This window comes from Halichoerus grypus, chromosome 2 (assembly GCF_964656455.1).
Source record: "Halichoerus grypus chromosome 2, mHalGry1.hap1.1, whole genome shotgun sequence".
Taxonomy (NCBI): domain Eukaryota; kingdom Metazoa; phylum Chordata; class Mammalia; order Carnivora; family Phocidae; genus Halichoerus; species Halichoerus grypus.
Window position 1 is genome coordinate 120,285,901 of NC_135713.1, and position 22,574 is coordinate 120,308,474.

The window sequence follows — 22,574 nt, forward strand, 5'->3', positions numbered from 1 at the left end:
GAATAATGTTCCACCATATGTATATACCACTTTTTCTTCATTTATCAGTTGATGGACATTAGGGTTATTTCCACATTTTAGCTATTATAAATAATGCTACAGTAGGCATTCATGTACACGTTTTTGGTGAACATATGCTTTAAAATTTTCTTGGGTATACACCTAGGTGTGGAGTTGTTGGGTTCATATGGTAACTCTTACTTTAAATTGTTGAGAAGTTGCCAAGCTATTCTTCTCAGTTTGGTAGTCTGCTCTGATTTTTGTTTACTACAGTAGAAAAAGCTCAGTAGGTACTACTTTTATTAGTTGATCAAGTCCGATATCACCAGTCATAAGACATATTAACACCACAACCTTTGCGATATGATGCACTGAGAAGAACACTACATCATTTTCTTGGTGCTTCTGTCAAAGATGCATGACCTCATTTTAATCATGAGAAGACACCAGACAGTCTTGAAAAACTGATCAGTATTCCTTGATGATGTCAGGATCATGAAAGACAAGGGAAGGCTGAGGGATTCTTGCAGACTACAGGAGACTAGGGAGAAATAACAACCAAAGGCCATATGGGATCCTGGAACAAAAAAGGACATGGTGGAAATACTGGTAAGGCTTGAAAAAGGATCTTTATAGTTTGGTTAGCATTATTGTTAATTTCCCAGTTGTGATGATTATCTATGACTATGTTACTATGTTAAGGTAATGCTATTAACATTGGGAAAGGCTGTGTGAGCAATATATGGAAACTGTATTATTTTTGCAGTTTTTGTGTAAGTTTAAAGGTAGTTCAGAGTAAAAAGTTATAAAAGAAATCCAGTCTTTTATTCTTGCTCATGTGTCTGTAGATCAGCTAGACCTGGTTGACCATGGCTAGGCTCAGCTGGGCTTAGCTTCAGTCTGCAGTTGGGGTCCACATTTGCTCCATGGGTCTCATCCTCCTCAGACCAGAATGCTAGCGAACATTTCTGATGGTGATGGTAGAATTCCAAAAGATGGGCAAAACGCACAAGCACATTTCAAATCACTGTGGCACATTTGCTGACATCCCACTGGCCGAAGCGTGTCATAAGTCAAGTCCAGAGTCAAGGGGTAGGAAAGTACTCCACTACGGTAGGAGGGGCTGTAAGGTCACCTGACAAAGGGTGTGGATACAGGCTAAGGGGAAGACAATTGGTGACAATAATGCAATCCACCACAGATTTTCCCCCTTGGAAAAGCAGGAGTTGTTATGTGGGTCTTGGACTGTGATTAGAGTCAGTGACAGATTCCCAGTGGGAGTCAAAATTCAAGTATGATATGGCCTTACTTAATTTGGACAGTTTTTCTTCTTGTCAGAGATGGTTTTTTCAGGCCATGATTTGTCCCCAGAGAGCCAGTGGTAGGGACATAGACACGGTAGGCTTTGCAGACCTGTTGGAGGGGCCTTTTTGGATCCCTATCATATTTTCTGCCTTCCCCCTTGCCCTCCACCTTTCAATCCCTGACTCTTGACCTGGATATAACTTGTGACTTTTTGCATGCACTCTGCTCTTTGAGCGTCCTGGTCCCTTCGTAGAGGCCCTAGAAGGATGCAGGTCAGTTTGCACACTAAATTGGCCTTCTTCCCAGGGGGGCGGAAACATTTAAAAGATTCTGTTTTCTGCTGCCTCTGCCTCTGCCATTGCTGGTTTTGTGTATCTTGAATGAGCGTAACCTGTATTTTAAGTTAATGCTATTGTGGTTGCTCTTGCCCCCTGTGGTGGCTTATGTGAAGGGAGTAATTTTGGAATTTTCCCCAAATAAAATAAATTGATTCACATAAGATTCTAGTCTGTTCCTTGGCCACTTTGGCACAGTATAACCTGTTATGTTTTGAAACTATTAGTCACATACTTTTTTTCACCTTGTCCATTTCTAATTTTGATCAAAAATCTGAAAATTCAAAATGCTACTGTTGTTTGTATTACTATTACTAGTTTACTACAAAAGAAACTATTAACATGACTAATTGTTATGAATCCTCTTGAGCTAGTGGAAATCCTTGTTGGCCTTTCCACACACCTCTAGATGACCTAGGATTTTCTCTTTTTCATTTTTAATTTTTACTCAGCAAATAATTATTGAGGATTTATTGTGTACTAGACCATGGGATAGGCCCTGGGGCTAAAGTGGTGACCATTTCTTTTTACCAGATGAATTAAAAAACTAAACTGTAACCACTGATTGTGGTAACTGCTGTAAAGGAAAGGTCCACGATGCTGCGAAAGACTGGAGCTGGGTCTGGTGTGGAGAAATAGAGGATACCACTGAGTGGAAGTAACTGTTAGCTGGGATTGGAAAGATGAGATAGGGAGGCTGGGGTTGGAAAGAGCATTCTGGGTAAAGCGAACAGCAAGTGGAATGGCCCCATGGTAGGAGTAAGCAAGCTTCTCTCATGGAATGGGAAAAGGAGAATGGGGAGTGGACAAGGCTGAAGAGGCAGGCAGGGGCTAGACACTAATGGGCCTCACTGACCGCCGTGAGGACTTTCATCTTTACTCTGAGAGAAGTCGGAAGCCCTGAGAGAAGTCGGAAGTCAGATTTGTATTTTGAAAAAACAAAACAAAACTGTTCTTTGTAAACAACAGTTGGACCAGGAGCTAAGAGTAGATTAGAGAGGCCAGCTGGAAGGCTATGGCACTGTCCAGAAGAGACATGGTGATGGTTTGGACAAGAGCAGTGGTGAGGAAGACAGAATGAATTCAAGAGACATTATAGCAGGAAAAATCACTATGTTTTAGAGATGCATTGGGTATGGGGGATGGTGAGGTAAAGGGAATATCAAGGATGACCTGCTTATTAGCCTTTAGTCCAGGAAGGTACTCGGTTGTTTTGTTAGTTTGAGATCTCCCCAGGTGAAACAACCTCTTGCCGTCATACATTCAGGGATTAATGCTGAAGAAGTTACCTCTTGCCCTATGATCCTAGGAAAAGCAAAGAAGTTGCTAGTTCCTTGCCACCAATTGGCCTCATCTTGGCCTCAGCTGCCTCCATAGCCTTTCCACTTCTCCCTGCTTCTTTTGTTCCTGGCCTCCTGAATGTCGCCTGTCAGTTTGTGTGTCTGAGTCTTTGCACACACAGCTCTATTTTGGATTCCCTATTTTCCCAGTCTGGGTCTCACTTTTTGCCTTATTTGACCCCCAGAGTCAGGAACCCCTTCAGGAAGCCTCCCCAGAGAAAGGTTTCCCCACTCTACTTTGGACATATATATTTTTTTAACCTTGAAGCATTTTGGTTGCTTTTGAGGTTAGAAGGAGATGGTTATGCACATATACTCATGTACTTAAGTTCCCATTAATTTTTTTAGCCAAAGATACAGAAACTCCCTATTGAAGTGGGGCAGCAGGAACAGAACAGCTTGTCTTGGCATGCTGTTTCCCTGGCTCCTTAGTTCTCTGGTGGAGACACAGTGGTCAGTGGAATTTGGAGTTCACTGTGGTTCTCTCAGAATTGAGAAAACTTGAATTCTTGCTACACCATTACCTTTTAATACTTAGGGTTTACCTGATCAAGTTCTGAGAGAACTCGCGCTGTATGCTTCCCTTAAAGGAATTTTTTTAATATTGTCATCCTTTTTTGAATCTTGAATCAAATTCAGCATCAGCAAGGCCATGCCATCCTTTGGCAGGAGAAAGCACAGAGCAGCATTTCTTCTAGATTTCTAGTATCTTGAACCCTTTCCCTAAAATTTTCTATCCCTGTGGCAGTTAACATTTCTCTTTGTATTCTTAGAACCTACCACAGTGGCTGGTATATAGTAGTTGCTTGGTAAATGATAACCACATGAATGAATGAATAAGTGTAACATTCTGCTTGTAGTATGTGATCTTGCACACTTGCTTTTTAACCAATGTTTTTAAAAATTTTTGTTTCCAGTATAATTAACATACGGTGTTATATTAGTTTCAGGTGTATGATATAATGACTGAACATATATATTAGTACTCATCATGATTAAGTATACTCTTGATCCCCTTCCCCTGTTTTGCCTACCTCCCCACCAACCTCCCCTCTAGTAACTGTGAGTGTGTTGTCTATATTTAAGAGTCTGTTTTTTGAGGGCGCCTGGGTGGCTCAGTCGTTAAGCGTCTACCTTCAGCTCAGGTCATGATCCCAGGGTCCTGGGATTGAGCCCCACATTGGGCTCCCTGCTCTGTGGGAAGCCTGCATCTCCCTCTCCCACTCCCCCTGCTTGTGTTCCCTCTCTCGCTGTGTCTCTCTCTGTCAACTAAATAAATAAAATCTTAAAAAAAAAAAGTCTGTTTTTTTGTCTCTCTTTTGTTCGTTTTGTTTCTTAAATACCACATATGAGTGAAATCGTATGGTATTTGCCTTTCTCTGATTGACTTATTTCACTTAGCATTATGTCCTGTAGATTCATGTTGTTGCAAATGGCAAGATGTCATTCTTCTCTATCTATATCTGAGTAATATTCCATTTTACATACATATACCACATCTTCCTTATCCATTTATCCCTTGATGGACACTTGGGTTAGGTCCATATCTTGGCTATTGTAAATAATGCTGCAGTAAACATGAGGGTGCATATATCTTTTCAAATTAGTGTTTTTGTGTTGTGTGAATACCCAATAGTGCAATTACTGGATCATATGGTAATTCTATTTTTAATTTTTGAGGAACCTCCATACTGTTTTCTACTGGTGCTGTGGCTGCACCAGTTTGCCTTCCCACCACCAGTGCACAGTTTTCTGCCCATTTTTCAAATGGGTTATTTGGGGGGTTTTTGGTGTTGAGTACCTCTTATCAGATATATCACTTGCAATATCGTCTTCCGTTCAGTAGGCTATCATCTTGTTTTGTTGTTTCTTTTGGTATGGAGAAGGTTTTTATTTCGATCTAATCCCAATAGTTTACTTTTGTTTTTGTTTCCCTTGCCTTAGGAGACATGTCTAGAAAAATGTTCCTACAGCCAATGTCAAAGAAATTATTGCCTGTGCTCTCCTCTAGGATTTTTATGGTTTTGGGTCTCATATTTAGGTTCTTAATTTATTTTAGGTTTATTTTTGTGCATAGTGTAAGAAAGTGGTCCAGTTTTCCCAACACCATTTGTTGAAGAGACTGTCTTTTTGCCACTGTATATTTTTGCCTCCTTTGTCGTACATTACTTGCCCATACAATTGTGGGTTTATCTCTGGACTCTATTCCATTAATCTGTGTGTCCATTTTGTCCCAGTACCATACTGTTTTGATTACTACAGCTTTATAGAATATCTTGAAATCTAGTATTGTTATACTTCTAATTTACTACTTCTTTTTCAAAATTGCTTTGGCTATTCAGGGTCTTTGTGGTTCCACACAAATTTTAGGATTATTTGTTCTAGCTCTGTGAAAAACGCTTTTGGTGTTTTGTTAGGGATTGCATTAAATGTGTAGATTGCTTTGAGTAGTGTGGACATTGTAACAATATTTGTTCTTCTAATCCATGAGCATGGAATATCTTTCCATTTGTTTATGTCTTCTTCACTATCTGTCTATTTATTTGTCTGTCTGTCAGAGGGGGAGAGAGAGAGAGCACAAACAGGGGGAGCGGTAGGCAGAGGGAGAAGCAGGTTCCCCGCTGAGCAGGGAGCCTGTCGTGGGACTTGATCCCAGGACCCTGGAATCATGACCTGAGCCAAAAGCAGATGCTTAACCAACTGAGCCACCCAGGCGTCCCTTTTTCGACATCTTTCATCAGTGTTCTATAGTTTTCAGAGTACAAGTCTTTCATCTTTTTCTTTAGTTATATTCTTAAGTATCTTATTATTTTCAGTACAATTATAAATGAGATTGTTTTCTTAATTTCTCTTTCTGCTACTTCATTATTAGTGTATAGAAATGCATCAGATTTCTGTATATTGATTTTGTATCCTGTGACGTGACTAAATTCATTTATCAGGTCTAGTAGTTTTTTAGTGTGGTCTTAAGGTTTTCTACATACAGTATCCTGTCATCTGCAAATAGTGGAAGTTTTACTTCTTCCTTACTGATTTCTTCTTGTCTGATTGCTGTGGCTGGAATTTCCAGTACTATGTTGAATAAAAGTGGCAAGAGTGGATGTTCTTGTCTTGTTTCTGATCTTAGGGGAAAGTTTTTTCCCATTGAGGATGATGTTAACTGTGGGTTTTTCATAGATGACCTTTATTATGTTAAGGTATGTTTCCTTTAAACCTGGTTTGTTGAGAGTTTTTATCTCAACATGGATGTTGTACTTTGCCATATACTTTTTATGCATCTCTTGAAATGAGCATATGGTTTTTATGCTTTCTGTTGTTCATGTGACCTATCACATTGATGGATATGCAAATATTGAACCACCTTGCATCTCAGGAGTAAATCCCACTTGATCATGTTGAATGATTTTCTTAATGTATTGTTGGATTTGGTTCGCTAATATTTTGTGGAGAATCTTTGCATCTGTGTTTATCAGAGATATTGGCCTGTAGTTCTTTTTTTGTAGTGTCTTTACCTGCTTTTTATTTATCTTTGAGTAATGTGTACAATGTGTATGAATAGCCCATCCATTCACATTACTTGTTTTTTCAGCTAGTGGATGGACCCTTCTGAGATGGGTGGGCATAGCTTTTTAGTTTCTACTGATTCCATTCCCTGCCTCCTTGGCTTGCTCTATCCTCTTACCTTCCAATCACACTCTGGTCTAGGGGCTTGGGAAATAATATAGGAGATATAGTCCCTGGCTCATCAAGGAGAGAGCCTCATAGAAGGAGCCTGATGATGAATAGATGAGGGTGGTGAGGTCTAAGCTTGCTGGAATGGCAAGCTCTCTGGGGTTTTCTTCGACTGTCAAGGGGAGAGGCAAGAAGGGTGTCATGAAGGATGCAGTGATGTAGCCATGTCCTTAAGGGTGAGTAGATACTTACCATTCACTGCACGTTTACAGAAAGGCTTATTATAGCTCAGTTTAAAGAAAACAGAATAGCTTAAAGATGCAGGTTCTAACTGGAGTTATTGGTCTCTCGATTGAAGTACAGATGTCCTTGCCCATCTGCCTCATTCCCTTAATTTGATATGTATTAGCAAAAGGAGAAAATATGTGTGAGAGGTGTGTGTGTGTGTGTGTGTGTGTGTGTGTGTCTTAGAGAGATGGATGGATTCAGGTAATGGAACACAGCAGAGTCTGGTCTTCATGAGTTAATAAATCCTGTTGGCTTGTTAGCCAACCATTCCATTGCAGTGTCCCTTCAAGGACTGTCTACCTCATGAGCCCTCTTCTTGGCTTTTAGGGCAGGCTGTCCCTGCTGGATCCCATGTGCGGCTGAATCTCCAGAGTGGGGCAAGAGAAGTGAAACTTCAAGAAGAGGACAAGTTCCGAAGTAATTTGAAAGGGTTGAAAAAAGGCAGAAGGTACAGTGACAACCCTAGGGACCGGGAGGTTGACAACATTGATTTTGTAATACTGAAAGTAACGACAGTGTGATGTTTGTTACCCAAATTCATGTGGCTTTTTAAAAATATTGAAATTTAGTAGTCTAGAATTTGTGATAAATCTGTCAGGGTTTTGTGGAAGTTTACTTGTAGAATCTTTGGAAAGAAATAGTTTACAAAGCAAATTGATACTTTAGGAAAGGCTGTAGGGGGAATGCTTAACCTGCTTTAAAAATGAAGCTATTTTTCCCAGTACTTTAAGAGCACCCATTTGAATCCCAACAATTAATGTGCTGATTACAGATGAGTCATCTATTCATTAAAACAGGCCTGTTAGGCCTTCTGCTTTGCAGTAATACTTCCTTGGTGAACAATAAAATTGCATTTTAAAGTCTTTAATTCAGACTAACTTTTCCTCTTGTTAGTCCATATTAAACAGGCTTTCTTGCAGGGTAAAAGTTCTCCAATGGTAAGAGATTGCTTTATTTTTTAATAACCAGTTTAGAGTATTTGATTTTGGACAATTTGTCTCTATTTTTCTGTTCTTTGCCTTGAATTAGTAAGTATTATTTGCAAGTTCTTTTTTATGTGAGGGAGGAGGAGGCATGGGGTTTGCAGGGGCTGCTGGAATTGGGCAATTTGAAAGGTCATAAATACCAATCATGAGGTTTCTAACACAAGGACCAGCAAATTACGGCCTGTGGGCCATACTGGGACTGCTACTTATTTTTGTACAGCCCACAGCTAAGTTGTTTCTTACATTTTTTAACGGTTGGAAAAAAGCAAAAGAATGATATTTCATGGCTTTTAGAGATTTCACTGTCCATAAATAAAGTCTTATTGGAACACAGTTATGCTCATTTGTTTATGTATGGTCTGTGGCCACTTTCCTGTTACCTGGCAGAGTTGAGTAGTTGGGACGATTGCCATAAGGCCCATAAAACCTGAAATATTATGTGGTCATACCAAAGAGTTTGATGCCCATGTTCTAAATACATGCAAGTATTGGCAATCAATAATGGATTGAGCAGGGTTAATGTTACTCAGTCCTTGAATTTTCGTTATTTCGACAGTATTCTGCGGTTAGATAAGAGCCAGAAAGGGAGCATAGAGACCCAATTCTTACCTGAGTCATTTCTTTGATGTACTCAACAAAAGGTTATTCAGCCTGTCCATATGTACCTTCAGTCCTGTAGCACCCACAACCCCACAGAGCAGCCTGCTCAGATGTGGGTAGTTTTCAGTGTTAGAAAATTTGATTGTATATGATGATAAGATAAGGAGATATTTGTCCTCCACACAGTCACTCCAAACTGGGGAGGATCTTTATCTTCCCCATCTCTCTTGATAGGCTTATACCTGGAGGCCATATGATGATTCATTTCTCACAGTCATTGAAGAAAGAATAAAATTTCATTGTTGTAACCCCTGCCAAGCTCCCTCCATCGCTAGCACACATATTATGCACACATATATCAGTGTCTCAGAGTATGTCAGGAGGTCTTTTATCACCTCTGTGCCAAGTCTTATTTTCTAAATAAAAAGGCTATTTTATTCTTGATTTAAGAATATTGAATTAGGAGCTTGATTAATTTGGAATTTGTTGATTTTACTACTGTGGAAAGTTCTTTTTCCAGGACCTGACCGTAGATCTTCAGTAAGATTGCTGAATGCTTTATTGGTTGCTCTTATCTTTTTAGAATAGAAATCAGAGTTATTTGTGTGGTCTGTAATAGGCACACCATAAGAGAGAGATACCTGTTCTATTTCTACCTCTTTTCTCCTTCGGAATGTTTCTGAGGGTTCTGGTCTGGAATGGCTTCCGGGGTATACTGGACATATCCTCTTCCTTCTCAGCATTTATTAGTAGTGGCAAACCTGTCTGGACAGCAACCCAAAGGCATGGACAAGGTGGTGTGGGTTTCACTGCTGTGAGCTCAGTAAATCTCTGCCTGCCTTCGATGGTGACTTCTTCCTTCTGCTGTGGACCTCATCTCAGCCTCCTCCAATTCCACTTAAAAGTGTCTTCCTGGCTCTTCAGTACCAGAATGGGAACAGAGGCCAAAGGTCAGGGCTCATTTCCACAGTTGTTACAGTATTTTGATTATCTGCTTATTCTGTTTTGGGGGACAAGACAGACAAGACCCACATCTTTCCATCAGATTGTCAAAGAGGTTGGTGATCACAGAGTTAAGAACCACTGGCTAAGGAGAGATGGGGATGGTCCATTTAGCCTAATCCATGGCAGCCTGTCCACCAGTTCTGCTGGATACGGGACTGGCCACACTGCTAACTAGAGCTGTAATGACTCTGGGCTATAAAACCTGGGATAAGACATCTGACTCTGACTTGTTTCAGAGGCCTCTCCTGGCACTGCCTTCAGTGTATATTTGGTTCCTAGCAGCAGGGCTTTCTCTTGCTATTTATGTCTTAGGCATTGTCATCTCCACTGTTTTTAGTCCATATTCCTGTCAACATCCCAACATTGTATCTGTCTTTTTTACCCTGGAACAACCATCTTCTTTGAATCACCCGCTTTTGTTCAGAGGGATGAGGGACAGTGTACATCCAGGTTTTCCCATCTTGAGCATTTAACATGGTACAATACAGCATTGTGGTTAAGGGAGTGGGCCAAAGACCAGGCCATTTCCTTGCTCCATTCATTCATTTCACAAAAGACCTATTGAGTGCCTATGTGCCACACATTAGAGGTACAGTAGTAAACAAAACAGGATGTCAGCATTAGAGAGGCTGGCCGGCAGAAAAACAGAAAAATAAAAATGCAAGTGAAGTAATTACAGATAGTGGTAGTATGTAGGGAAGAAATAAGCAAGGTAATCAGTCCCTAGGGAAGGCCACTTTAAATAGGATGGTTTGGAAGACCTCATTAAGATGATATTTGAACTGAGACCCGAAGAATGACTGGGATTTAGTCATGCAAGGAGTTAATTTTACAGGGTTAAGGTTAGAGCATCTCAGGCAGAGGGAAAAAGAAGAGTCTCCAGCTTTGTCAAGGAAGAGACTTCATCAAGTTTGGGAAACAGGAAAATGACCAGGATGACTAGAGAGTAGGAGAAGGAAGAAGAGTAATAGATGATTTTGGAGAGTGGCCTTATGAGGGGCCAGATCATGTGGAGTTTGGAGGTGCATGTTGAGTGGTCTTCATTTAAGTAGAACTGTAATGGAAAGGCAGTGGAGGATTTGGGGTGGGAGAGTAGTTTAATATGATGTAGTTTAACAAAGTCAGTCTAGTTGCTGTGTGTATGGAGAGTAGATTGAGGATGGACAAAAGAAGCACAGAGAGACAATTAGGGTGTCATTTCAGTAGATCAAGTAAGACATAATGGTGGCTTAGTCTAGTGTGTCATGATGGAGAGTGGTTGGGTGTGGAGATTTAATTTGGAGGTAGTGCCAACAGGACTTGCTTATGATAGATTTAGGGGTTGAAGGAAGGTGGTGGGGGAGGTATTTGAGATAAAGCCTCATTTTGGGATTTAACACAACTAGGTTCTTAGAAGTACCATTTATTGAAATGGAAAAGATTGAGAAAGGAACAGATTGATGGGGAGAAACATCAAGACTTATGTTTTAGATGTAGTAAGTTTGAGGTGCCTGATGAACATCTGAGATCTATGATATATATCAGGTAGTTGTACCACAGTCTGGCTCGTACTCAGGGGAGAGGATTGGTTAAAGATGTAAATTTGGACATCATTGCCTGACATACTTTATTTAGTTTTAAAGATTTTATTTTTTTGAGAGTACCAGCGGCGGTGTGGGGGAGGGGCAGAGGGAGAGGGAGAAGCTGACTCCCCGCTAAGCATGGAGCCTGATGTGGGGCTTGATCCCAGGACCCCAAGTTCATGACCTGAGCTGAAGGCAGATGCTTAACCGACTAAGCCACCCAGGTGCCCTGCCTGACAGATATTTTAAAAGAACTAGGGAAGAATGTGGAGATAGAGAAGATTGTTCAGGATTGAACTCCGAGGCATTCAAGTATATAGGGTTCAGATAGGAGATGAGAAACCAACAAAAGAGAGGAGGGAAGAAGGGGAAGAAACAGCAGAATGTAGTAACAAGAAGCTAGGAAGGAGAGTGTTTCAACGAGGGAGGGGTGAACTGTGTAAATGCTGCAGAGCAGTTGAGGAGCATGACATGAGTGAAGAGTCCCATTGGATCTGGTCATCCATTATTTTAGTAATTTTGATGAGAAGTTTTAGTAGGCTGTCAGAACTAAATCTGGATTAGAGCAAATGGCAGTGTTGGTAGCAGTCACGAAGATGAGAATAGTGAGTTAAGACAATGTGTTCATAAAGTTTTACCTTGAAGGAGAACAGGGAAATGGCATGATAATTAGAGACTCTGGAGTCCAAAGAGTGTTGGTATATTCAAAGGAATAATCCAACCAAAGAGAGAAATTGAAGATGCAGACAAGAGGGAGCAGTATAATTATGGGAGTTAAAGCTTTTGAAAAGGGAAGTGGGATCTGGAACATAAGTCTAATAAGAGTAGGGACACTTATCCATTTGCCATAGAAGGGAAAGCAGACAATGTATATTTGGTGCAGGTTGGTGTATAGAGGTGATGAGGGGAATAGGAATGCATTCTTGATGATAGCATCTATTTTTCTGAGTGAAGAATGAAGTGAGAATACCACCTGAAGATGATTTGATGTCTGTGTGTGCAGTCACACATGTGCGCACTTGTATGTATGTGTAATTTGGGCTGAGAATGGGTGATGGTGAGCGGCCTGGAAGAGTGGCACTTAAGGCGGTAAATAGAGCAATGAGACATGATGGGATTTGTTCCGACCAAGTCTTAGAGGACGGAGGGGTAATCCGTTCAAGCTGTGCCCCCAAATACTTATCTCTCTCTTAGGGATAAGGGGCAGGGCAGTGGCATCCTCATGCTACTGGCAGCGGGTGATGCTCTTCTGGAAGAGGGATCATCTTCCCTACCTCGTAGGATTGTGGTAATTAGTTGAATGAAATAATACTTTTAAAGGATTAAAACAGTGACTGACACATGGTTAAGTGTTCAATAAATGGGAGTGATTAGCTATTATTAATTAGTTTATGAGGATTGAGGTTTAGAGAAGAAAAGTGTTTTTCTCAGGGCTTGAAGGGGTCTCTGGGATGAATCAAAGACTAAATGGGCAAAGCCCTAAGAGCATGTGCCTCTCATAAGAGCTGGGGCCTGCTGGCATCTTGACTGTTTGACTGATATGCTTATCTGGCCCAGAGCAGCCCATTAGCCCCCTCCTTCCCCACCTGCATATATCTCCCGGGTTATCCTTAAACCATCCCCCTCCCAACTGCCTCCCCCCGCCCAGAGCTGGACAGTCTTGTCAAGCACAGACCACATTCCACACTTACTTTGTCCATGTCACTCTTGGTCTTACCTCTCTGTTCACTGATCAGAAATCACCATTGGTGGCAAAACCCACTCCCCATCCCATGAATGCCTTCTCTCCAAGAAGAATGGTCATGGCTTGGATCAGCTCCAGGGGGCTTTGAGAAGACACCACTCAAGTCTTCACCAGGTTCTTGAGATGACATCCACATTGGTTACTTTCCTCCCTCTCCTCGGAGGCTGACTTTGGAAGACGGTTGGCTTTGCATCTAGTCCTCAATAACTCAAACTTATTCCTTGGTCAGAATGACACCTAGCTCCTGCATTTACTCTGTGCCCAGGAGTTGGTCCTGTTTTTGTGAAGAAAGATTGCCTTGTGAAATCAGGCCAGGCACGTGGGGGGGGGGGGGGCTCAGGTCTCCATTGGTCCCTTTACTAGAAGAATATAAATAGGGTGCTTGTTATATCCTTTGTGCCCACTATCCTCCAGGAAGTCCTGCCTGTCACATGCTGACAGAACAGCATTGCACTGACATTCCAGACATACTTCTGCCTGTGTAGCTGGCTGAGGGCTCTCTGTCCGTGGAAGGCCTCTGTCTGCCCCATGGCATTTCCTCCTCTTTCATGAAATGACCCCATCTTCAGCAGTGTATTTCCTCCTTTAGCTTCAAGGTCAGACTACCTGTTGGACTTGTGGCTGACCAAAGGCAAAGCTAGAGTGGTGCACTCTGAGTTAGAGCTGGCCTGGCTTACCTTGTTTTGGAGTGCCAGCCCCTGCGGTGGGGGGGTGTTTTTTTCTTGGGAAAGATGATGCCTCCTTCCTGACTCTCACCTTCTCTTTGGACAGGCTGGACATCAACACTAACACCTACACATCTCAGGACCTCAAGAGTGCACTGGCAAAATTCAAGGAGGGGGCAGAAGTGGAGAGTTCAAAGGAAGACAAGGTGTGTGATGTTCTTTCCAGGGAGTTAGTAAGCCTACTGAACAGCCTTGAAGGGAATCACTTCTCCCTGAAGCTGTTAAAATAAACATGGGGTTATGATAATAATATTGTAAAATAATTTAAAGGGCAGTTATGCCAAATAAGTAATCCTTTATAGACAATTTAAAAATATATACCAGTGCTGGGAGCATTTCATTGTTTAGGATCCACCTTTGCGTTATATGTTTGGGGAAGATGAAGCACAAAGCAGAGATAATCATACTCTTCATTATCACAGACAAGAGTGAGGTGAATAGAGATTAAAACACAGATCTCCTCACTTACACTTGGATTGGACACAAACTTAAAGAACAGAGGAGCTGGGCTGGGAAGGAAGCCTTTATCCTTGTCCATGTCTTTTGAACATGTAGCAAATGTATTCCCTGTTCCAGGGCTCACGTTCCTTAAATGTACAGTGCAGGGGTGGAACAAGAGGATGGCTGAGGTTTCCTCCAGTTCTAAATTTGTGTACAGACTAAGGGAATGAGAAGGAGAAAGAGGCAGAATTGCAGCCCCTTGCTATGCCCCTCATGTCTGGGAGAGCTTGTGGTTACAGACTTATACCAGAAAGAAATCTTAAACTTGAGATGGAGCACGAACTCATGTGATAGAGAATTCCAACATCATTTAAAAAAAAAAAAAAAAAAACAACATATATATATATATATATATATATATATATATATAGTTGTTGCACGAGAGAGAGAGAGAGCGAGAGCGTGAGCACAAGCAGGGGGAGCAGCAGAGGAAGAGGGAGAAGCAGACTTTCTGCTGAGCAGAGAGCCCGATGTGGGGCTTGAGCCCTGGACCCTAGGATCATGACCTGAGCTGAAGGCAGACGATTAACAGACTGAGCCACCCAAGTTCCGCTCCCTTATCATTTTTTTACACTTCCATTTGAGTCCCATCCTTGAAAGAAGCTCCTCTGATGGCTACTTTAGAGACCTTTCTAAGTTCTCCCTTCCTCTTATCCCCCTCACAGTCCTCTTTTGCTTTGTCTCTCTGCCAGTGCCCCAGAATCCTGGCAATATCGTGGAGGGGCAGCATCAGGTTCTTGACAGCTTGTATGTTAAGTGGAAGAAGCCTTGGGTCCCTCAGATCCTTTAGAGCTAAGCGTTTCTGAGACAAATGAGCTTTTTTTTTTTTTTTTTGGTGTCGGAGAGGACTTCATTAGGATGTGTTAATATGCAGACCATGTTCTCCATGTCTTTCCTCATCTTAGTGAAGTCACACCTCCCAGTATGGAGAGTGTATACGGTATGAGAAGATGACTAGCAGCATGGCAGTGGTAGCAGCAGTGGTTGTAGGAAGGTGATAGATAAAATTTCATTCTACCACAGGATAGGAGGGTGAGGAAAATCAAATCCTCTTACCTGGTGAAGCGGAGGTGAGCAGAGGAGAGAGGTGTGTGCTTAGGTGCTTAGAGCAGAGATTGATGTTCCTGTGACCAGGGATTGGGCTCATTCTCACTCATCATCCCCTCACCATGGGCTCCATGTGGGCCTGATGGGAACATAGCAGTCAGCCCCTGATCCATGTCTTCTCTGTGGGTGGAAGACCCACTTTACCCCATCTCTTCTCTTTGTTCTCTTTTAATGGTCTTCTTTCCTGTAGTAAAGTTTGTATAGAAAAGTATGAATATTAAGAAAATATTTTTTAACCTCACACCTGTCAGAAGGGCTAAAATTAACAACTCGGAAAACAAGTGTTGGTGAGGATGTGGAGAAAGGGGAACCCTCTTACACTGTTGGTGGAAATGCAAACTGGTGCAGCCATTCTGAAAAACAGTATGGAGGTTTCTCAAAAAGTTAAAAATAGAACTACCTTATGATTTAGGGATTGCACTACTAGGTATTTACCCAAAGGATACAAAAATACTGATTCAAAGGGATATATGCACCCCGATGTTTATAGCAGCATTATCAACAAAAGCCAAATGTCCATCAACTGATGAATGGATAAAGAAGATATGGTGCACCTACACAGTGGAACATTACTCAGCCATCAAAAGGAATGAAAGCTTGCTACTTGCAATGATGTGGCTGGAGCTAGACTGTATTATGCTAAGGCAGAGAAGGACAAATACCATATGATTTCACTCATGTGTGGGATTTAAGAAACAAAACAGATAAACATATGGGAAGGGGAAAAAAAAGAAAGAAGGAAACAAACCATAGGAGACTCTTAATGATAGAGAACAAACTGAGGGTTGCTGGAGGGAGGTGGGTGGGAGATGGGCTAGATGGGTGATGCTCATCACTTGTTGTGATGAGCATTGGGTGTTGTATGTAAGTGATGAATCCCTGAATTCTGCTCTTGAAACCAATATTGCACTGTATGTTAACTAACTAGAATTTAAATAAAAATTTGAAAAAATAAAAAAACCCCAAAACTAAGATTAAAATAAAAAAATAAAATATTTTTTAAATGTAAAAGCAAGAGATTAAGTTTTCGGTTGATTTTTTTTTGCAATTAAAAAGAATCCTTTCCCATTGCAAGAGGAGATCCCAGTATCAGTACCCAAATGCAGGATCCTTATTCAAGCTGGTATAAGTCAACTGCTGTTTGCAAGATAAGGCTGACACACTCCTTACTTCTTTGGAGTGTAGGTTGTTGGCTTCTTCACTGAGGTGCTAGAGCCTGGGGTTTTTCTCCTGCTTTCATTTGGAGCCTGTTGGGATTGACTCAGCTCATCGTCAGTGCCCTTGGGACTGGCAAATAAATTGACTTGAAGTAGGTTGGGGAGTTTCTGACATGTCTCAAGCTCTTGGCTGCAGATGGCATTATGCTTTTTGTTTATCAGTCTTTAAATTCAAGTTGTGTGGTGGCTTGCAAGAACAGGATGGTGCTTTTGCTATTTATAAAAGCAATACTGTCAAATATTGTGCCGTATCCTATCATTTGAGTGAATGTTTTTCTGACTTGATTTTTTAGGGGGAAGGGCACCAATTCTATTGTATATGTTTGTACCTTAGATTTAAATGAATCAGTCCTTCCCAGAACCCCTTACCTTGTGGAAAAACTCCCATCTAGCCAGACAGATTTGGACTGTTGAATCTGATCCCTTTATACCTCTATTACCATACGAATGGCTTGATGCCCTATTTTATTATGTCAGCTGTTGTTCACCTGTATCCTATAAATTGTTCCATTTAAAAACATGACCTTCTTAAACTTTTGATGCTGGACAAGATAAAGTAGACTCATTTCTTAATATTACTCCTGCTAAGGACAGCTAAAAACCTTGGACATAATACTAAAAGCAAATATAAGAAGACTCTAAAAGGTGGGAAGAAGAAAGGAGACTGGCTAGTGACCTTGGAACTTGAAGAATAACATGATAGTGAGTTCCTTGGACATTCTTTTTGCCCTTTGTATATCCCAGAGTGGGCATTCGAGAGGCCCACATCCAGGAAATGCCAACAGGTACAGATAGAAAGAAGCCCTAAAAAAGACCTATTCTTTCTAGAGAAATTGCTAGGAAAAGGGCAGCCTAATAGAACTAAACCCTTTTTGACAATATCTGTCCTACTTTAGCCAAAGACGATGGAAATCTCCCACCCCACCCTTAGTGCCAGTGGAAATTGAAGGGAAACTTGGATTTCCACCTCCCACTTTGTGGTAGCAGGCTGCACTCTTATTCCTCCACCAGAGTGGTGTCAGCAGAGGCCGAGTGGGTAGACCGAACTTCTACCCCCTATCTCTGGCAATGATATGATGTGATGCAGTATTCTGCTACCTTGACCAAGGTGGCATCAGTGAGCCTTGAACAGAGAGCTGGAATTTCTACCCTCTGCCCAATGGTAGGATACTATTCTCTGTTTCCCCTGCTGGTGTGGTACCAGCAGACACCAAGTGTGGAGCCTGGTTTTCCACCCTCTACATTGGGGGTAGCAAGCTGCTTCTCCTGTTGGGGTGGTGTCAGTAGAGGCCAAGAAGGATATTTGAATGTCTTCTTCTGCCTGACACTACCAAGGTGGTTTTTCATTTGGAGCAGAGGTGATGCCATTGTGTGTGTTGGTCGGGGTGGGGGGAATGGGTGGTGGTGAATGGAGAATCTGTAGTCTGACCTTCTACTTGGTGGCACTGAGATAGCATGAGGCATCATTTTGCTCCCCACTCTGGGACATTGTCAGTGAGGGTAAGTGAGGAGCCTGAACTTCCACCCTCACACCAGCATCAGTGAAGCAGTGTTTCAGTTCCCCCAGCAGGGTGATAAAGAGGCCAAGGAAGGACTTCTTGTCCCAATGTAGAGTGTCCAGTGGTGGCAGGTGATGTTCTTCCTCCTCCTAACTAGAGAGTGGTGGTAGGATTTTGGAGAGAAGGGAGCTGGAGAAAAGGATTTCACAAATGAAATTTTGGGCATATTCTCTGGTGACCCACATGAGAAACTGACCAGAATTAACACAGCAAAAGATTTGATAACTGAAACGCAGTGTGGAATACTGCCCGGTGTCTAGATGAGCCTTTGGCAGGATATAAAGAAAACAGACCAAAATAACACTGCATAGGGTCTGGAAACTAAATTATCTTAGAGTCACAGCCACACAAGAAGGACAGAACCAGTGTATTAAACGTAAACATTTTAACTGCTTACTGAAAAGGAAGATTCAGTAAGTTAGAGAAATCTTAAAACTAATATCCAAAATGTCCAGAATACAAAAAATACCAAACCTTGAACTAATAGATAATAGATGCCAACAGTGAGATGACACAGAAGTTTGAATTACCTAAAAAGGATTTTAAAGCAGTTATAAAAATCATTCAACAAATGATTATGAACACTCTTGAAACAAATGACAACCTCAGCAAAGAAGTAGATGACAGAAGAAAGAACCAAATGGAATTTTTAGAACTGAAAAAAAATACAACTCAGAATGTTTAAAAATCACTGAATATCAGGGCTCAGTAGCAGAATAGGAAAGAGAGAGAAGAACCAGTAAACTTGAAGACAGAGAGAAATGACTAAAAATAGGGAAAAAATGAACAGAGACTTAGGGACCTGTGTGATTATAAGAAAGGATTTAACATTTCTGTCATTGGAGTCTTAGGAAAGGAGAGAGTCCTGAAAAATAATGAAAAAATAAACTAAGAAATAAAGGTGGAAAAATCCCCAAATATGATGAAGGGCATAAATGAATAGATTCATGAAACTGAATTTTCAGTAGGATAAACTCAGAGAAATCAACACCATGACGCTTCACAGCTACAGAAAAAATGTTGAAAACAGTTAGAAAAAACATACTACCTTAGGGTACAATGATTGACTGTGCATTTTTCATTTGAAACTACCAAGACCAGAGTATGTATCACAATATTTTTCAAGTGCTGAATAAACTGTCCACTCAGAATTCTATAGCCAATGAAAATATCCTTCATTAGCAAAAGAGAAATCAAGACATTCTTACACAAAATTGAAAACATTTGTCACTAGCAGATGTACCTAGAAGAATGACTAAAGAATATTCTCCAAATAAAAATGAAGTAACAGTAGAACGACACTTGGAACCATCAGGAATAAGAAAAGAACAATGAAATGAATGAAAATAAGGGGAAAAAGAATAGACTATCATTCTCTTACATTTGAAAAATAATGTTTAATAGTTAAAACAAAAATTATGACCTCTTCTGTAGCTCCATATACATTCAATATGAGTTTCACCATCAGAGTTACCACTGTTACTTTCTTTGCTGCACTTTGGTCTTCCTTGGCCACTTCTTTTCTTTTGATTACCCATTTTTATGATATGTTACTTGGGCTTGTCATTGGAAGATGAGGAAGTCCTACAACTACACACTTGACATCTGTGTGTGAACTGAGAAACGAATTTTTAGTGACCTGTCAGACAGACCTAGAAAGAAGTGGTATGATCACCCACTCATCATCATGAGCATTTATGTTATATGTAGTGAGTTGTGGACTAAAGAGCCAGCAACAAAGTTTGTACTTCATGCGATTACTGTTAAATGAAATTTGTGGTAACTGAAATTTGAGTAGTGTTGGGAGAATGGTGTTATTGAAACTATAGTATTTGAACTTGGTGCATGTAGGATCTGTGCAAAGCAAAGACTGTATCTGATTAAAGACTTGTATCTAGAATATAAAGAACTCTGAAAGCTCAACAGTAAAAAGTGACAACATATTTAGAGAGTGGGGAAAGGAAGTGAACAAACAGATAATTCACCGAAGATGATTTGTGGATGGCAAATAACCACCCAAAAAGATGTTTAATGTCTTTAGCCTTTGGAGAAATGCAAATTAAATCCACAATGAACTATCACCATACATCTATTAAAATACCTAAAACAAAAGTGGTGATAATACTAAATACTAGTGAGGATGTGGAGAAACTGAGTGTTTCATACATTGTTGGTGAGTATGTAAAATGGTACAGTCACCATGGAAAATAGGCAGTTTCTTATAAAACCAAACACGTTTGTCATATGACCCAGCAGTTGTGGGTCTTTATTGCCAGAGAAATGAGAACCTGAATTTATATAAAAACCCTTATACAAATATTTATGTTCATAATAGTCAACACCTGGAAACAACTCAAATGTTCAACAGGTGAATGGTTAAGCAAACTGTACATCTGTATAATGCAGTACTACTCAGCATTAAAAATAAATGAACCATTGATGCATGTGGTAACTTGGATAGATCTCAAGTGCATTATGTTCATATAAAAATACTATCTCAAAAGATTACAGACCTTGTTATTCCATCTTTATAACATTATCTAAATGCCAGAATTAAGGAAATGGAGAACAAAGTAGTGATTGCCAGGACACAGGGATGGGTGGGAGGGTGAGGTGCGCTGTAAAGGGATCGCACAGTGGAGTTTGGTGGTGGTGGAATAGTTCAGTAGCCTGATTGTTCTGGTAGATACATGAATATATATATTGGATAAAATTGTATAGAATAATATACACACATATATGTGCAAATGTGTACATGTAAAAGCTGATAAAATCTGAGTAAGGCTTATAGTCTAGTTAACAGTATTATACCTTTGTCATTTTCTTGGTTTTGTTAGTGTACTGTTAACGTAAGATGTTGCCATTGGGGGAAGCTGAACCAAGGGTACATGGTACTCTGTGTATTATTTTTGTAACTTTCTGTGAGTTTATAATTATTGCAAAATAAAAAGTTTTTGTTTTTGTTTTTTCTTAAAATAGGCCCTCTTCCTGAGGGCCAGGTACACATCATTTTCGTGAGGTGGAGGTGACTTATTTCTTATCCTGCTCACTTGCCTGACATCCCACAGCTCTAGGCAGTGACTCAGCTTCCCCAGACCTCTTTGCCCTGCCTTTGGTGGCCATCCAGAGTCCTTTAGCTGGGTGTAGGGAGAGCATTTCACTGTTGTTTTAGCCTGAAGAAGCAGGAAATGACATCCCATAGGTAGCATTGCTCTGCTAGGGGCTTGGTCTTTTTTAAGAGAGGCTGATTCATTTCTTTGGTTGGTGTTTCTATGGAGTACTTGTAACTGGGGAGAAAATCCATAGGTAATAGATGAGCAATTTGGAGCTGACAGCTGCTCATCATTCTGCTTTTTATAAATATTCCTGCCTTTTAATTTTTCTTGGAAGATAGAGACACAAACCACTATGACCTTTTGGACTCTATTTATAAGCACTGTCCTCTAAAATTGGGAAGAAAATGGGAGTGTCACATGTATAAAATATCTAATTGAAGTCTTTTATTCACCTCCAACATAACTTCATTTTTTAAATTTTTGTATGTGTGTGGGGTAGGGAAGGATTGAGAGAAAATTGAGACTTGAGTATAGTACATACAGTAATTTAGCCACTTCAAACAGTTGAACAAATTGTACACCTGTAGTTAGTTTGACAGTAATGAGAGTGATTTAATTTTCATCAGCAAATTGCTCCCACTCTGATAGCTCTTTACCCACAGTTTCCTACATCTGGGTTTCCCTAAAATGTTGCTGGATTGGGCAGGGCACAGCAAAGATAGTAAATGATTGTAGAAGATACAGAACCAAGGTGTGGATTATTCCACCTTAGACCTCAGCCTTTTCAACTGAGTTTAGGGATTGAAGGTGAGCTTGCATTGCTTCCCCTGACCTCAGTGATGGCAGCAAGAAGACTTTCCATTCTTCTTGAACATTAGAAGTCAGATTGTGATAAGTGAACCTGGAAAATCTTGAGTGTGTTTTTGGGGCAGAGGTCTATATAGATAGACTCTGAGGGCTCTCTTCTGTGGGCATCTTAGAAGGTCCAGGTATGCTTTGAAGACGGTGTGGGTTTGGTTCTAGACCACTGCAATAAATCAAGTCAGATTAATTTTTTGGTTTCCCAGTGCATGTAAGAGTTATGTTTACTCTGTACTGCAGTCTACTAAATGTGCAATAGCATTATGTCTAAAAAACAATATACATACCTTAATTCAAAAAGTACTTTATTGCTAAAAAATGCTAACCACCTCGAGCTTTTAGTGAATTGTAATCCTTTTGCTTATGGAGGGTCTTGTCTCAAAGCTGATGGCTGCTTGACTGATGAGGGTGGTGGTTGCTGAACATTAGGATGGCTGTGGCGATTTCTTAAAATAAGAAAGCAGTGAAGTTTGCCACATTGAACAATTTCATGAACAGTTTCTCTGCAGCATGTGATGCTGTTTGATAACATTATACCACAATAGAACTTCTCTCAAATGGGAGTCAAATGTATCATATGACCTCACCGATATGAGGAATTCTTAATCTCAGGAAACAAACTGAGGGTTGCTGGAGTGGGGGGTGGGGTGGGAGGGATGGGGTGACTGGGTGATGGACACTGGGGAGGGTATGTGCTCTAGTAAGCGCTGT

General features: G+C 40.7%; 1 protein-coding gene across 4 annotated transcripts in view; it reads left to right on the plus strand.

Moving 5' to 3' along the window:
• The window catches only part of SIL1 (SIL1 nucleotide exchange factor), a 249,978-nt gene that overhangs the window by 156,529 nt on the left and 70,875 nt on the right, over window positions 1-22,574 (plus strand). For all 4 annotated transcript variants that reach the window (XM_078067459.1, XM_036088846.2, XM_036088847.2 and 1 more), the window contains 2 exons: window positions 7,268-7,388; window positions 13,609-13,708. In XM_078067459.1, coding sequence (XP_077923585.1) covers window positions 7,268-7,388; window positions 13,609-13,708 — 221 coding nt within the window. The remainder of the gene's footprint in view (window positions 1-7,267; window positions 7,389-13,608; window positions 13,709-22,574) is intronic.